The sequence below is a fragment of the Volvox carteri genome (assembly GCF_000143455.1).
Source record: "Volvox carteri f. nagariensis unplaced genomic scaffold VOLCAscaffold_41, whole genome shotgun sequence".
Classification (NCBI taxonomy): domain Eukaryota; kingdom Viridiplantae; phylum Chlorophyta; class Chlorophyceae; order Chlamydomonadales; family Volvocaceae; genus Volvox; species Volvox carteri.
Window position 1 is genome coordinate 91,220 of NW_003307584.1, and position 16,006 is coordinate 107,225.

General features: G+C 58.4%; 4 protein-coding genes across 4 annotated transcripts in view; 2 read left to right on the forward strand and 2 right to left on the reverse strand.

The window, feature by feature from the left end:
* Positions 1–1,338: 1,338 nt before the first annotated feature.
* Positions 1,339–4,271, reverse strand: VOLCADRAFT_94991 (uncharacterized protein; the record flags this gene model as incomplete). The annotated part of the gene is made up of 5 exons (XM_002954214.1): positions 1,339–1,353; positions 2,114–2,324; positions 2,622–2,743; positions 3,210–3,832; positions 4,166–4,271. 5 exons carry the CDS (start codon positions 4,269–4,271, stop codon positions 1,339–1,341), a joined length of 1,077 nt encoding a protein of 358 aa, XP_002954260.1.
* A 1,868-nt stretch (positions 4,272–6,139) lies between these two features.
* VOLCADRAFT_94992 (uncharacterized protein) lies at positions 6,140–7,072 on the forward strand (the record flags this gene model as incomplete). The annotated part of the gene is made up of 3 exons (XM_002954147.1): positions 6,140–6,247; positions 6,422–6,683; positions 6,744–7,072. 3 exons carry the CDS (start codon positions 6,140–6,142, stop codon positions 7,070–7,072), a joined length of 699 nt encoding a protein of 232 aa, XP_002954193.1.
* Positions 7,073–9,188: 2,116 nt separating this feature from the next.
* VOLCADRAFT_106278 (uncharacterized protein) lies at positions 9,189–11,167 on the forward strand (the record flags this gene model as incomplete). The annotated part of the gene is made up of 4 exons (XM_002954148.1): positions 9,189–9,259; positions 9,533–9,728; positions 9,950–10,202; positions 10,704–11,167. The coding sequence occupies 4 exons, from the start codon at positions 9,189–9,191 to the stop codon at positions 11,165–11,167; spliced, it is 984 nt and encodes a 327-aa protein (XP_002954194.1).
* Positions 11,168–12,231: 1,064 nt separating this feature from the next.
* Positions 12,232–16,006, reverse strand: part of VOLCADRAFT_94994 (uncharacterized protein) — a gene marked incomplete at both ends in the record, with an annotated part of 4,583 nt that continues 808 nt past the window's right edge. The window contains 7 exons of the mRNA XM_002954215.1: positions 12,232–13,315; positions 13,755–13,830; positions 14,029–14,140; positions 14,424–14,584; positions 14,739–14,838; positions 14,975–14,986; positions 15,529–15,592. Of these exons, the coding sequence (XP_002954261.1) occupies positions 12,232–13,315; positions 13,755–13,830; positions 14,029–14,140; positions 14,424–14,584; positions 14,739–14,838; positions 14,975–14,986; positions 15,529–15,592 (1,609 nt within the window). The remainder of the gene's footprint in view (positions 13,316–13,754; positions 13,831–14,028; positions 14,141–14,423; positions 14,585–14,738; positions 14,839–14,974; positions 14,987–15,528; positions 15,593–16,006) is intronic.

The window sequence follows — 16,006 nt, forward strand, 5'->3', positions numbered from 1 at the left end:
TATGACCGGATCCGCTCAGCGCAATATTTCAACACAACGGAAACGGTTAGATCCTCTTTCTTGGCGCGACGTCGTGGACAACTCTTTTGCTTACAAGCACACTTGCTCCGATAATCTTGTGACTCCGGAACCCATCATGCAAAAAATAAAATTCTCCAATCTTCAAGGACATTTTCGAAGAAACCCGTCGAACAGCCTAGCCAAGCCCTAAGGTGTAAGATCGCACTAAAAACTACCACGTGCAATGCTTATGCTCCTACGTGAGATACAGCCAAGATAAAGCACAAGGCGCACTCCACGCCTGCGCTCGAGTCCAGGCACGGCAACGCAACCCGCGCAAAAGCAGAAAAGAGACGAGGTCAACCCAGCTACGCTTGCTTGGCCACCTCCAAAGCCAAGGCTACTGTATGAAAGCTCTGAATCCAGGCAGGATCCAACTTATTAACAAGAAATTTTGCTGATTCAGGACGTGTGTGTCACGCTTCAATGCTCGTCAAGCCTTCCAAAACTAATTCCGGTCGATTAGGCCGCATTCCTGAACAATCCCTACCTAACGCAGCATATTAGAGAAATGGGCAGCCGCTTGCCGCCATAAGCGGCAAAATCCCTTTCCGAACGTCCTGCAGAAAGAAGAGCCAAATTTGGCCAGGCCGTCGTCATCGCAACGCAACATAACATACGCGAACAGAGACCCGCCAGCTTGTACAATCTTCTTCACATATTATACGATACAGCGTTAAAGGTTTGTTTGCCCCACCAGCGCACAACGCTCCTCCACAAAACACAGGCACACACATACGCTCCCAATTCCCCCTCAGATCCCCCTCAGCACTACACGACCCTATCGACGATGTACCCCACATCACCAATCATAGGAAACACAACGGCCTCCTCCATAAGGCCCGCTAGATACGACGTCCCAGTCCCAGCTTCTGCAACCACACGGCGCGTGAATAACTACAACCAACCACAACTACCCATTTAGTCACCTATACAGGGAAGGGAACTATCTAGCTAATAGCTAGACGGGTAGATAAGTTAGGCAGCACGATTATGAATCCATCCATCCTGCGATGGGGCCATTGTTCCGCGCGCGCACGCGCGTGTGTGTACATGTATGTATGTGAGACAGAGAGTGTGTGTGTATGTGGAAAAGTGAGTGTGTGTTGGAGGGGGGGAAGGTGGGGCCCTTCTCCCCTGGCAATCCTTGCCCCCGACCCAGCACAGCTCGGGGTCCTTACCGCCCTATTGGACTCCTTTTACCCCTTTATCCCCGGATAACATCATCCTGGAGAATTGAGGGTTAAGTTAAATGATGAGAGCCCAGGGGGAGTACCGTCATGCCGGGCAGAACTGGGGATGCAGTGTAGGGGGGGGGAGCGAAGGGGGTCCCGGGGGAAACACACTCGCAACCCCCATATGACGATAAGAGACAAACCGAGAAAGAACGGAAAAAGAAACAAAGAAAAGTAACGACGAAGTAGTAACGACGAAGTAGTACGACATACCGAACAACAGAAATCAATATCGGGGCCACCACGCAACAAGACCTACCCCTCACTGCAGCTCACTGTACGCGACCCCTCTCTCTCTCTCTCTCCCCCTTCCAGCCAACAGCCACAATAACAATAATAGTAACATTAATAACGACAACAATAACAATGGCGCACACAGCCCAGCAAACGACAACAACTTGTGTGAGGACAGGACAGGACAGCAGCCACCCCCCCTAGGAAAGGAAACAATCGCCAGTACCCCCAAGACTGAAATTCTTCGCTCCCTCCCTCCTTCCCTTTCACGACCCCTTCCTTTCCTAACGGCCTCTGTTGACAGCCCAACCCCCATTCCCACCACCATTCCACCCCCATTCCCACCACCACCACTACACCTTCTATGACTGTACGAGATCAGCAACCTCCCTCGGCAGGTCTAATCCTAAGCAGCCTCTGTACGGCATGGCCGTACCTACCCTGTCCACGATGCACCTATGAAACACCCTTCTAGCTCATCCCCCGCCCTTCCCCCCTCACTCCCAGCTTGTTCAATACAGCACGGGGGTCTGTGCCTGCAACAGCGACATGTAACAGGCGCTACGGTGCCCCTCCGCCCCCACCACCAGCCGGGTGCCCTCCAGCACCGACAGCCTCGCGGACATGTCCTCGTTCTCGCTGCGCAGCCGCCGGTTGCGGTCCCGCAGCGAAGCCACCGCCCTCTTGTACCTGAGCAGCTCGCCCTGCACCTCTAGCAGCTGCTTGCGAGTGGCGGCCGCCCTGGCGGAGTGCTGCTTGCAAGTGCCCTGGGCTAACTGGGCGGAGCGGAGGACCCTGGGACCCGGGGGTGGGGGAGTGAGAGGGTGTGAGAATGGGTGGGGGTGTGTGAGGGGGGTGTGTGAGAGGAACCACAAACGAGTGAAGCTGCTGCCAGGGCAAGAGTGTACCAGACGTAGAACTGACCAGAGACAGGGGCGGGAGCGGCCCCTCCAGCCGCCCTTGCAGGTGGCTGGGGGCATCTAGAGGTCGACCACATGCAGCCCCAATCCCCAGAGAGATCCCGTACACAGCAGCAGCAGCAGTACACACCACTACACGGCCCCCGCCTGCGCCGTGTCATCAAACACCCACCTGCAGTACTCCTGCTGTAGTCCGTTCAAGCTCTCCGCCATTTGCACCTTGAGCCGTATCGCCTCCGCCCGGGTGGTGGTCAGCTCGCGCAGTACCCCACGAAGGTGCTCCACCTCGTCCTCCTGAAACAAGGGTGGGTGTTGCGGGGGTTGGGGGTGAGGGGGAAAGACGAAGCACACACGATTGAAGCTGCTGCTCGTGAGGGGGACATACATACATACATACATAACACACATGTACATGCCAAGAGGTGTTTACACATACTACAGATGTGTTTTCAGGAGTAGAGCTCTCGAACACGAAGGGGGGTAGGGGCCACACAACTCAAACCCCAACTCACTCCTATAACCCCAACACACACCTTCCTCCCCAACACCCTCACGTTTCACATCCACGTCTGACGGTTCCCCAATCCCCTTTACCCCCCTCCCACAGCCCTACCCCTAACCCCTCCTCTACCCCCAAAGGGGCGGGTGCAGTTGTCGCCTTCCTGTTTAAACTTATTTCCCCTCCTCCAGGCCCCCCCGGGAGTCAATCCACCCCCCCTCCGTGAGGCCGCATCCGCTTCCCTCCTTTTCCCCCTCGCACCTTGCGACCCAGCACCTCGCACAGCGCATGTAGCTGTAGCAGTCTGTCAGAGAGCCCCTGAACCATACCCATCTGGGTCTCCACACTGGGGTGGGAGGCCAACAGGGCCCCCACGTGGGCCACCAGGTCGTCGAACAATCCATCCATACCTGCCGTACCACCGCTACAGCCTCGGTAATGTACCGCGCCGTTGGATACCCGAGCAAAGTGGGCCGACATGCTGCGGACGTAGCCGCTACTGCCGCTGCACAAACCGCCGACGGCGGCGGCAGCAGGTGCTACTGCTGCTGCAGCCTCGCCACCGCAAGGCGCCGGCGCGCTAGAACCAGCCGGGCACTGCGCCGGCACTACTGCCGCCGCTGCTGCGCCTGCTACTGCTGCTGTTGATCCGGCGGCCGCAGTAGCCGCTGCGGGTCCTCCTCCCTTCCCTCCACCACCGCCGTGGAATGAAGCCTGGGACATTTCCACTGCTGCGCCGTAGCGGGTGTAGGAGGGCTTGTCGAAAAACGTACCCAACGAATCCGGGTCGTCTGAGTCCTCAGCACCTCCGGGCCCGTCATCGTCCTGATCGCTCCGACCCTGATCCCCTCCCCCACCCCCACCTCCCCCACCACATCGATCCTCTGGGCTTGAATCGGTGGAGGTGGAGCAGGAGGGGCTCTGGGGCATCGTCGGCCCGCGCCGCCGCCGCTGAAGCTGCCGCTGCTGCCTGCCTCGCTGTTGCTGCTGCTGCTCTTGCTGCTGTTGCTGTTGTTGCGGGGGCGGGGGCGGCTCGGCTTCTCGCCGCCGCCAGCTGGATGCCGCCGCGGCGGCGGCACCGATGCCGAAGCCGCCGCCCGTTCGCGGCACGGCCGATAGGGGATGCGGTGCCAGGGGGTGCAGTACCTTTGATGATAATGTGGTGGAGTGGCGGGTTGTGGGAGAGCAGGGGGGTTGCGCGGAGGCCGCCGATGCACCTGCGTCCTCTTGCGGCGCGATGGACGAGGTGGTGGCAATGGAGGTGCGTGAGGACAGACGTTCAAAGTAGGTGGCGCGAGAGCGCACCAAGGAAGCCGCCAACATGGCGGCAGGAGAGGTGTCGGCTCCTGCCGCGAGTGCGAGTGAGGCTGATGTGCCGAGTGACGACGGTGACGATGCCGATATGAAATTCGAAGTTGTGGGAGCTGAATGGTTTGGCGCTGCGCAATGTGAAGTCGTTGTTATCTGCGGTAAATCCGATGAGGGTAGCGGACCCATGGGCTCGTCCGTCGCAATAGGTACGCTGGCCTCCATGACAACGGTGCAGGAAGTCGGTTAGCGCTCCCAGGACAGACCGATAAACACCGGTCGTTCGACTCTGCGGCAGGCGTGAAACGCAACCTGCGAAGTGTGAGTTGGAGCAGATTGTACGCACATGCGAACATGCCGATATGCCTCGCGCTGCTAGAAGTTCGAGCCGTACATCATACCTTGGACCAGTGCAAAGGACAGCGATTGGCGAAAGCCTAACGGGTTACACCTCTAAAAATGTCTCGCTGCACTTTTATGCGGCAGTGCGGGGCGATGAGGTCGTGCGCGATTTCAACGCCGAGCACAAGGGACGAAAAGCTGGTACTAAGGCGGAGACTATAGTGATCTGGCACCGCATGAAGCGTAAGTGCAGCTTTTCCGTATCAACCGAACATACATCAGACTATGTGCACGTGTCCGTTCCAGCAAGACACTCGACGCCAGGGTTCGGCAATAGCAAGGACAGCAATACAAGGAGCGGGCGGATTGTATACATTAATAATAACATAATCTAATGACGCAGCATAGTCCCAATTTAACCAAGTTGTGAGTTTTCCTAATCCAAATGGAGAGGTCCTTCACACTGAACGCTGCAAAGCAAAGACACGATTATGTTATCGTCACCTACCTCAAAATATTCGCCTGGCTGACAACGGGGATCTACCACGGCAACAGCCAAAAGAACCGACAGTTGCCAACCAGGTCAAGGGCGCCAAAACATCACCAATACGCTGGGCAGTAAAATCTAGTGATACAAATTACTCTGAACAAAGCCAAGCTAAGTATGCTATGTGTTATAAAGGGTGAATTTTTCATGTATAAGACGAAGTCCTAGATTCAAAGCCACTGGGGGTATACATGCGTCGACAGCAATGTATGGAACATGCAACATAGTGCCTGAGCCAAGAAGCGTTGCAAGGTCAATGATTCCAGGTTGCTCCCAATAATCGCATGCACGGCACCCATTAGTGCACGACATGAATCCACGAGCCGTCACGACAATGACAACTGGCGTGGCTGGTGAAGGAGGTGATCATTGCTTCCCTACTAGGAGCTGTCTAGCTGATGTCTTTTTATCGTGTGGTGCCTAGTGAAAAAGCGAAGAGCAGTCGATTGCTGGTCAGCTTGTGTAAATACGATACATTTTTTTCAAAGCCTGGCCAGTGAGATTTCCACACTAACGTTTAGTCACATATACGTCAAGTCGCTGCGCCATGCAGGCAGCCGGTTGCAGCGGTGAGTCTCGCGTAAACAACAAGCTTGAAACGAAATTCTCCATGGCCGGTCTTGATTACACAGGTACTTTATTAGCTCGTCTGGCTCCACATGTCTCGGCGGCTTGCTCTGGAAGTGCAGCTGGGTTCTCGGGACACCGGCGTGTAGCCATCACTGCAGCTTCGCTTGCCACCGGCCAAGGTCAGGGCCTCGAAGATGCAGCAGCAGCAGCAGCGGCGACGGCAAGGCTTCCTCCCCTGGTACGCGGGACTGTGTGGTATGTGTATGTATGTAAACGTACGTATGTATGTACGCATATCTGCGCGCGATAAAAGGCCTATCAGGGAATAGCAACCCACCCCCTCACTAACCCACTCCCCACCTGCACCTCCGCCATCACCTCCCCCCTCTTACCGCCTCCTACCGCCGAAACCTCCCGCTCCAGTATGACAAACACGAAACCCACCAGCACACACACCCGCCCCCGCCCCCTTTCCTTTCCGCCCGCGGACTTCAGCAGCAGCAGCAGTGCTTGGGACATCCAGTTCGACCCCGTTAGCTCCCCCTTGCATCATCATCATCACCATCACCATCATCATCACCACCATCATAACCATCATTATCATTATCATTATCATCATCATAACCATCGTAATCATCACCATCATAATCATCATCATAACCATTGATTCCCCCCCTCCCCGCCCCCTCTCCGCAACCCACCACAGACTCCGGAGCAGCGGCGGCAGCTCCCCCTCCTCACATCCCTCCTCCGGCGGCCCGGGGACCAGGCCCAGCGCCTAGGCGCACTCACCGCCCTCTCCGCGTCCTTCCGGGACTTAGCCGTCGCGACCACCGCCTTACAGATGCGGCAACACGACCTGGAACCACGGGCGGACAACCACACAGACCTAGCCCACCAGCTCAAGCTTCAAGAAACCACCGCAACCAGGGACAACGAGCCCGCCGCCGCCGCCACCGCCGCCGCAGGTACGTCAGCAGCAACGGCGCCGCCGCTGCCGCGGCGCGGCACCTTCCTGCCGCTCAAAGACGTGACGATGCTGCCGGAGGACGTGGCGGTCGACGGCCGGTCAGAGGCGCCGGCGGCGCCGCGGTACGACGTGTCGTACATGGACAAGATTAGTTGCTGGGCCGCTATGCAGCCGAGTCATATTGAGGTCAGTCAACCGTTGATGACAGGTATCCAGTTGTTCCCCCCCCTGGAGGCGGCCTATCCCACCTACGTGGACTTTGATGCAGCCACGCGGCTGCTGTCGCACCGCACCAGCCGCAAGCGGCTGCGGTTGCAGCGGCGGCTGCTCCGTAAGCAGGACAAGTACCAGATCAAGACGTGGGACCACTACGCGGGGTCCGCGTAGGACTGCCGCTGAGCAGCAGGCGGGAGAGTGTGGAGGGGAGTGGGTGCTTTCTGCTGCTGCTGCTGCTGCTGAGGAGGAGGAGGAGGAGGGGGCCTCGTGGGATTGGTTGAGTGGGAGTTGTTGTGACTGAAGGACGATGGCTAGTGAGGCGGGTGTGTGAGTGAGTCAGTGTGTGTGTGTGAGGGTGGCGGTTGGGGCCTGCCGCCGCGGGGCCTGGTCTTGATTTGGTGATCGGCCGGGGGCCCCGTGAGGCGGTGAGGCGGGTGGGCCTGTGTGCGGTATCTTGGCTGAGGAGGTGTCGGAGAGCCCGGCAGAGAGGCGGGCTGGTAGCAGGGGGCAATAAGGTTTGGGATGTGTTTACAGGTCTGCCTGGAGAGGGCCGCTCTTGGGGCTGCCGTGTATGCTGTGCACTGTTGTTGTGTATTTTTGATGAGAGGGCTATTCGACGGGGGACGGGGGACGGGGGGCAGAGGCGAATGGACCCGGAGGAGGGGGAGGGGTTGTGAAGGCGGTGCGAACTGGCGGGTAGAGGGCGGAGAGAGGCAGTAACGCCCGCGTTGGTAACGCCCGCAACTGGTCCACTGGTGCCCACTTTGGCGCCTCGTCCTCGCCCTCGTTCGCCGAGAGCGAGAGCGAGCATTTATCGGAGTTGGTCCTGAAATGTGGGGAATAAGTCGCTGGGGGACTGTACAAGGTGATGAGGTTGGAGGCTGTGAAGATGTGACCTTCCGGCAATCGCCCGGTCGCCGTCCGGGGGGGGGCCGGGGGGCAAAGAAACCCCCTGGGTTGTACTTCACCCACCCACCCAACCAGTCAGTGGTACCAGAGCCCTGAAGAATGGAAAATGAATGAAGTGGAGCAACAATCAATGCGTCAATGAACTGCTGCGCGTTCGCCGGCTCGTGAAGGGGTGCACCGAACCGGAGGTGCTGGTCTTGCATGTTTGGGTGCCATGCCTGATCACATCCGTAGGTAGGATTGTGCGTCTGCATCCAGACCGCGGCAGTACCACCTGTCGAGACGTGCGGCCACAGCTCGTTCTATATGTATACGCGACATAGGTGAAACCAGAAATTTCTCAATTAATATCTTGGTGTATGAAATACGGAGCAATAATGATTTAGCAGCATGGACAGTAGCCACGGTGTGGGGGGGTCAGGCAGGTGTAGGCGCGTTCGGTTTTCCTTTTGACAGCCGTTTTGAGTGTACCGGACGGATCAGCTTTGGCCTTGCACATCGCGCGGGGCGCGCCGTTTACCAATGTAAGCGAGTAGAGTGAGAACGACCCGTACATAGAGTAGAGCAGATTGGAGAAATGCGCTCCCATCACACGTGCCGGTAGTCGCAACACTCAGGTGGCTTAGCGAGACATGTATGCACTAGCCTTGCGGGGTATCGTTTTCGGCTGGGGCAACGGGCTGCAGCACAGGCGCTGACACGGGATGGGGAGCCCGGCTGGACCGCGGCACCCTTGATAAGTCCGATCCAAATATTTCCATGATGGAGAGCTACAGCAAACATTTCGTCATTTTATCCGCTGCAAGGTGGTTTGGGGCCTTGAAGCGCATTGATGCGGCTGAGCGACACCTGCCTGCCGGCCTCCGGGAGCCTTGGAGGCTTGTCGGCTTTTGCAGCCTGGCTTAATGTATGCCGTAGTACTTATGAGGACTCCATTTTGGCCGTTGCGATAAGGCCGAAGGCTCCTCAGAGTGTCAGCTGGGCTCCAACTGGAAACCAAAGGCATCGGCATTTAAACTCCATCATCTCAAAGAATGAGACTTCGTGGCCATTACAACTTTGGTAGAGAACATCATAGTGTTGAAACACCAGATCCCGAGACAGAAAGAAAAATACGCCCTCCGCAACCGATAAGCTCCGCTCTGGTTTGAATTCCCGCGCTCTCTTGATCACATTACAAACGAGCGGGTAAACCTAACAGTATACTGTATATTTGCATATAGCTTAATTGAGGTTTGGCCGTCTTGCTCCACGTCGATCTGATGATGTGAGCGGTTAACAGATTTGGTTATGTACATCGCATTTTTGTTACGCTAAAGCATGATAAACAACAGCGTTTAGGAGCACTATACATCACTAATATGAGTTTATTTTCCATATGTCTTCTATGCAGCAGCACAATATGGCGGCGAAGATTCTGGCTGCGGGTTTCTTAGCGTCCATCGCTGTGTGAGTTGACTAGCCGACGCAAATTAGGAGTTCACCAGGAAGCGCCTTCCTACCTTTAAGCAGGATTAACCTCGATTTTTCCTGCCATACCTAGGCATCCATCATTGCGGGATGCTATGTTTCCCCCGCTCCCTTGACCTACCTGCCCGTTAGAGTCTATCGTCGTCTATCCTGCGTTACCATCTATTGCCTCCATGGAATTTAATTAAAACATTATATGTATTACTTACAACCAACCTCTTACCTCGTATCGTGCGACTTCTCGCCGCGCAGGGTGGTCAGCGCAAATCAGGCTGCGGGCGTGACGTCCTCCTTCCCTTTCAGCAACTGCTCGTCTGCTGCATCAGCTTACAGTCTGGCGCCATCAGCGAAAATATATGGCACCAACAACACGTTCTGCTTCACACTGGCCGCGAAGCAGGGCACTTCGGGGTACTGCGATACCAAGGCGGATGTCTACAAAATCGAGGTGAGCGCGAAGCACCGCGGATGAGCTGCGGAAGCAAGTAAATCATCCTGCAAATCAATACCAAGCTGCGCTCTCCTCCAATACCCTTAGTGCCTGTCGCTCGAAAATAGACCAATTTCCGCTGCTCTGCCCGCCGCCACTTCGGCCCAAAGAAATGGCACTCCTTTCCTGGGGTGTGAAGATAACGTGATTCCGCCCCTACTGCCAACATCTATCCACAGATCAACGTCAAGCCCACTTGCGACTTGGGCTCCGTCACCGTACAGTCAACCCTCAACGGCAAGCCCACTGCTGTCAGCCCGGCGTTCAGCTATCCCCCGGGCGGCCCAGCAGTCAGTGTCGTCCTGCGCCTCACCCAGCTAGGTCTGGGTCTCAACAGTACGGGCTCCCAGATTTGCATAACGCTGTCTGGTGGTCGCGGCTGCACCACCCTGGAGCAGCTGTGCCAGCCGCCTCCGGAGCTCACTGCTGGTGGTGTGTGCTCAGCTGCTCTGTTCGATTCTACGGGGGCATGCTGCCTGGTCACTAATTTGCCGAGCAGCGCCATCGCCCGCCCGCCCAGCCCTTCTCCACTAAGACCGCCACCCTTCAAGTCACCTGCGCCCCCGCCCCGCTCCCCTTCTCCTCGCCCTCCTCCTCCTCGCCCTCCTTCTCCCCGACCTCCTTCCCCTCGCCCTCCTGCACCCCGACCTCCTTCGCCCCGACCTCCTTCTCCTCGCCCTCCTTCGCCCCGACCTCCTTCCCCTCGCCCTCCTTCTCCCCGACCTCCTTCTCCTCGCCCTCCTTCTCCCCGACCTCCTTCCCCTCGCCCTCCTTCTCCCCGACCTCCTTCCCCTCGCCCTCCTTCTCCCCGACCTCCTTCCCCTCGGCCTCCTTCTCCCCGACATCCTGCACCCCGACATCCTGCACCCCGACCTCCTTCTCCCCGACCTCCTGCACCCCGACCTCCTGCACCCCGACCTCCTGCACCGAGAGCCCCCTTAACAGGGCCGCCTTCACCGCCTCCTTCCGTCAACCCAGTGTCAGGATGCAAGGTGTGCGCCTACATGACATTATACCAGGACACAGCTGTGGACCCCAACTTCCGCCCGATGACGATGGCGGAGTGCTATGCTTTCGGCTATATGGTCATCAACGACGTCTCGCTTCAGGCGGACTTCTACAGTGCAATCTTACTGGATGGGGGGTCCACAGTCGCATGTACTGACAACCAAGCCAAGGCGTGTGTAACCTTTGCATCTAACAGTGACGGGGAGGCGCTGCGTGATTCTATCGAGGCCATGGCGGAGTATTGGCTGTCGTACGCTACGTCCAACTACCTGTGTGTGCCCCGGCGGGCTGTGACAGTTGTCGTCGATGTTGGTGGCGATATCGACCCGGTAACTGGAATGCCGTCTGACAGTTGCCTTGCAGCACACTCTGCCAATCTATGTGGCTAGGCGGGCGCCCCACAACTTTGCGTTCTCCGAAACAATTTGATTTACTTTGCTTGCCTCGAAACAGAAAAGCTGTGACGGAGGTGGGTAGGGATGCACACGGACGTGCTGATGCTGCAGCACATTAGGACGTCGCATGGCGCTGCCAGCAGCATTTATTTATGCAATAGTAGATCATGTATGCATCGTTCACATCTTCCTTTATAGACGTCTGAAGTTGTGTGCCGTTAAGCAGCTATGCTCGTGCATGTGATTGCCAGCTGCCGCAACTCAATTATAGCTTAGAGCGCTGTGTATGTGGTATGGGCTTCCAGCCCGTCCTGTCGTCCCAGCCGGAGGAGAGCCCGAGTCCTCGCCGTGCATGCATGGCGCTCTGGAGCCCACCGGGAGGCGGCCATGGCTTGCTGCATGATTGCCGTACGCCGCGTGGCGTTATTGATATCCCGCGTCCATTGATCATGTATGTATGTCCAATCTGACGGCCGTAGCTAGCTACAACCAACAGCCGCTCGCCGGCGGTTGGCTAACTGACCTGTAATGCCGGACTTATACTGTTGCTAATTCGATGACTTTAGGGGTTTGGGGGCTCTAAATATGGACTTCTAACACGAAGCGGCACTGGATTTAGCTTTGCCCTGCTTTGTTTTAGAAATTTTCCGTACATAATCTCAGGATTATGAACAAGATGAATTGTCGTAGTGACGAGCTGTCACCCCATTGTTGGTAGAAAAGTGACCTCCGGGACCGTATTCCCCGGCTCTTGGCCGGCAGTAGCGCGGTAGCCATGATTAGATTTATTGTTTTGTAACGGCGTCACACAGGCATTATAGTCTCAAACTGTCTCAACCAGGTGGCAGCAGCAGTAGCAGTAGCAGTGGCAGTAGTACCGGGCACTTGTACAGCACTTGCAGCGTAACAACGGATAGGCTTACATACATACACAGGTACATATGTATTCCAGGGAGGGGGTCTGGGAGAAACCTGATCAACTCGTCTACACACATATTTACACACAGACAGTCAGACACAACGGACTGAGAGCCGTGCGGGTGGTCTAGCGGGCCCCCTCAGGTCGTCAAGCCGCCGCCGCCGCCGGCACTGCCGCCCCAGGGACCCTTCGTAATGAACATCTTGGACCCTCGCCGCCTCCGCTCCGCCTCCTCCCGTGCCGCCTCCTCCACCGCCCCACCCTCCCCACCCAGCATCCTTGCCCCCCGTGCCGCCGCCTCCGCTCTCTCCCGCGCCTCCGCGGCATCCACCGCCGCCGCTGCCGCCACCTCTTCCCGAAACGCCGTACCGTCCTGCCACCGCCCCAAACCATCCCATGGGTCCAGACCCTCGTTCCGTACATGCGCCCCCAGCACCTGCCTGCCCAGATCGACTCGCTCCGGATCCACTTCCGCTGGCCGCGCCGCCCCACACAGCAAGTCCACGGCCATCTTAGCGACCAGCGGCGAGAGCTGGTAGCCGTCGTGAAGCAGTGGCCGGTCCCCCAACAACCAGCCCGTGGTCGACACAGGCTCCGAGTTGGCGACCTGCTGCTCGACTCGTACGTGGTTGTTGGCAGTAGCAGCGGTACCGCCCGGCGACGGCGACTCCGGCGCCGGCGTTGAGGTGGACGTAGCTGTCCGTGCCGTACCATCACGCTTTTCGCCGCCGATCCCACGCCGGCCCGCCGCCGCCGCCGCCAGGCGCTCGTCATCAGCCGCCGCTGCCGACCGCGCTCCGCTACAGTTACCAATACTGTCACTATAGCTGCAGCTTGCGGTGCTGGCGAAGAGCACCCGCCCGGGTTCGAATCCCGGAAGGAACCCTATCACTGGCCAACCGTCTGGAGTGGCGGTATGCAATTCCACTTCACCCCACTGTTGCAATGCGGGAGGAACCTCCGCCCCCGCCGAACTGGTGCCACCACCACCACCACCACCACCACCACCACCACCACCACCACCACCACCGCCGCCGCTGGGTCTTCTGCCGGCGACCATTGTGTCGTTATGTGCTGTTATGGGTGCGGCCCTGCTGCTGCTGCTGTTGTTGTTGTTGTTGTTGTTGTTGTTGTTCACCACCGTCTTGGCTGTCCCCCGAAGCGGCCCCACGCCCCTCCATATCCGAGTGGCGAGGAGGTGTCCGGAGAGTAGGTCCTGATAGCTGTGGTGAGGAGTGAGGAGTGCGGGCAGGGCATTGGAAAAGATGGGGGGGAAGGGGGGGATGGGGGGGAAGGGGGGGATGGGGGGGAAGGGGGGAATGGGGACTACTCCTCAGCTAAAGAAACCCTAGTCCGCGGCAGCAGTAGCAGCAGTTGATGCGGCTGTTGCTGCAGGAGGAGAGGGACGTGAGAGATCTGGCTACGGGGCCGAAAAGAGCAAGGAGAGCTAGCAACCGAATCAACCGACTCCCAACGGTATTAGGAACCAGAGCATTACAGTCAATAATTTTCGCAACACCCAAGCCGCAGCTTTACCTGACTTTATCGGCCAAAATCCGTAAATAAAATCCAATCCGTACCCGGATGTACATGGCCGTCTTCTTAAACCTTCCTTCCTCCCGGGGCCCCCTCTTCCCCGCCCCACACCCGCCCCACACGCACCCATCGGCGCCACCAGGCGTGCAGACCCACGGGTCCAAACCCGGTACGGCACAGCCCGCCATCAGCCGCGGATCCGCTACAGCAGCAGGTAGCATGTACGACGGCAAACCCAAACCCAATTTGAAGGAAGCCGAGCTACTGCCGGGTGCAGCGAGGCTGGCGGGAAAACCCCTAACCACCTGAAGCCGTTGCTGCCCGACAGTAGCAGTAGCAGTAGCAGTAGCAGTAGCAGCACCGGTACCTGCCCCACTGGCGCTGCCGCTACTGCCGCTACCCCCCCCATCGGGTGAGAGGAACGTGCCGGCGAAGGCAAAGGCCCGCCAGAGAGGCACTCGGGCGAGCTCGCTGGTCGCCGCACACCCCGCAGCGAAACTGCTTTGAACCACCTAGTGACCATTAGGGGGAGGGGGAGGAGGGGGGGGAGGGGGAGGGGCGAGATGGCACCACTGACACGGCGCCACGTACGAAGGGAAGCATGCTGAAGGAATGGAGTGTACGGTAACAGAACCAGTACGGCGGAAAGTGGCAATGAGCAAGGCATAAAACGCGAGCATATATACACAAAACCTACCATACACATACGGGCGGCACGTATGTACATACATACATACTACATACATACATACATACTACATACATACTTACATACATACGTACATACATACGCACCTGCATCTCCACATCCGCCCCGAACATCCTGAGCACATGCCTGGGCCAACAGCCCTCCCCGGGCGCCACCAAGAGCTGCTCCACCTCGAACTGGGACACCACTCCGGGCAGCAAGGGGCTCGAGGCCCGGAGCAAGAAATGGCTGCCCGCGTCGCGCCAACCTTGAGCAGTGTGTGTGCGTGTGTGGGTGGGGGGTGGGGTGGGGGATGTGGTGGTTGGTGTGGTGGTTGGTGAGAGGGGGTCTACGTCTGCCTCTGATAGCTCTGCTTCACTCGTCAGTGGTTCATCTTACCCCCCACCCCACCCCCACCCCACCTCTCAGCGCCAGGCCACTCCGCACCATCACCCCCTGCCTCTCCCCCAGACTGCCAAGGAACCGCTGTGCAGCTGTGCCGTACAACACACCACCCTCGGGCTGCAGGACACGGGGCAAGGGAGGGGAAGGGGGATTAGCAACTATAACTGTAACTGCAACTACAACTGTAACTGGCACAACGGCTATTGAACACAGCCAACTGTCGGGTGGCGGATGCGAGGGTGGTTAGCTCCACCATTGCATTCAGCTGTACAGATGACGGTGGGGTGTGTGTGAGGGGTTGAGGGGCCCCTTATGCGGTTCAATCCATCCACCGCCGCCGCCCCACTCTCACTTCAAGTAAACCCCTCTTCCCATTTTGGCAGCTTACCTCCCTCGCCCCTTTTCGCTCCTTTCCAACAATCTCTCCAGACCCTCTTCATCCCCCCGTCCCTCCCCCCCTCAAATCCCGTCCCTCCCCCCCTCAAACCCCCTCCCTCCCCCCCTCAAACCCCCTCCCTCCCCCCCTCAAACCCCGTCCCTCCCCCCCTCAAACCCCCTCCCTCCCCCCCTCAAACCCCCTCCCTCCCCCCCTCATCCCCCCTCCCTCCCCCCCTCATCCCCCGTCCCTCCCCCCCTCATCCCCCCTCCCTCCCCCCCTCATCCCCCCTCCCTCCCCCCCTCAAACCCCGTCCCCCCCCTTCACCTGCAGTAACCCGATGGCTCCGGCACCCCTGGATGTGGATGTGGATGTGTACGGCAGCTTGAACGAGGGGAACAATGCGGTTAGCTCCTCAGAGCGCAACGAACCCAACCGAACACCTGCAGCCTGTGGGCCGAGTACGAGTACGAGTACGAGTACACGGGGGCGAGGCTGAGGGTGAGAGTGAGGGTTGGGTTGTAAGAGTTGTAAGAGGTTGGGCAGGTGGAGGCTTCGGAGCTGAGCGGTTGTGAGAGCGGTGGCAATCAAAACCCCTAGGGCTCGCCCCCCCCTCCCCCCCCCCATGTCCTCTCCAACAACTGGCTCCACTGCCCGGGGGCGCTCAGTGCCCCGGGGGGCCCCTGGTAGCAGGGCAACTGTAACACTACCATCGAGACACTACCCCGATCACAACCAGTCGTACGACCATCCGTACGCTCCTGACCCAAGACTCCTTTCCCCCTCCCGTTATACCCCCTCCCCTCACCCGGCCCCCCTCACCTTACACGCCTCTTGAAGCTGCCCCAACACCTCCACCTCCTCCATCTCCTCCTCTTCTATCTCTCCCGCCTTTCCCGCCCCCCTCCC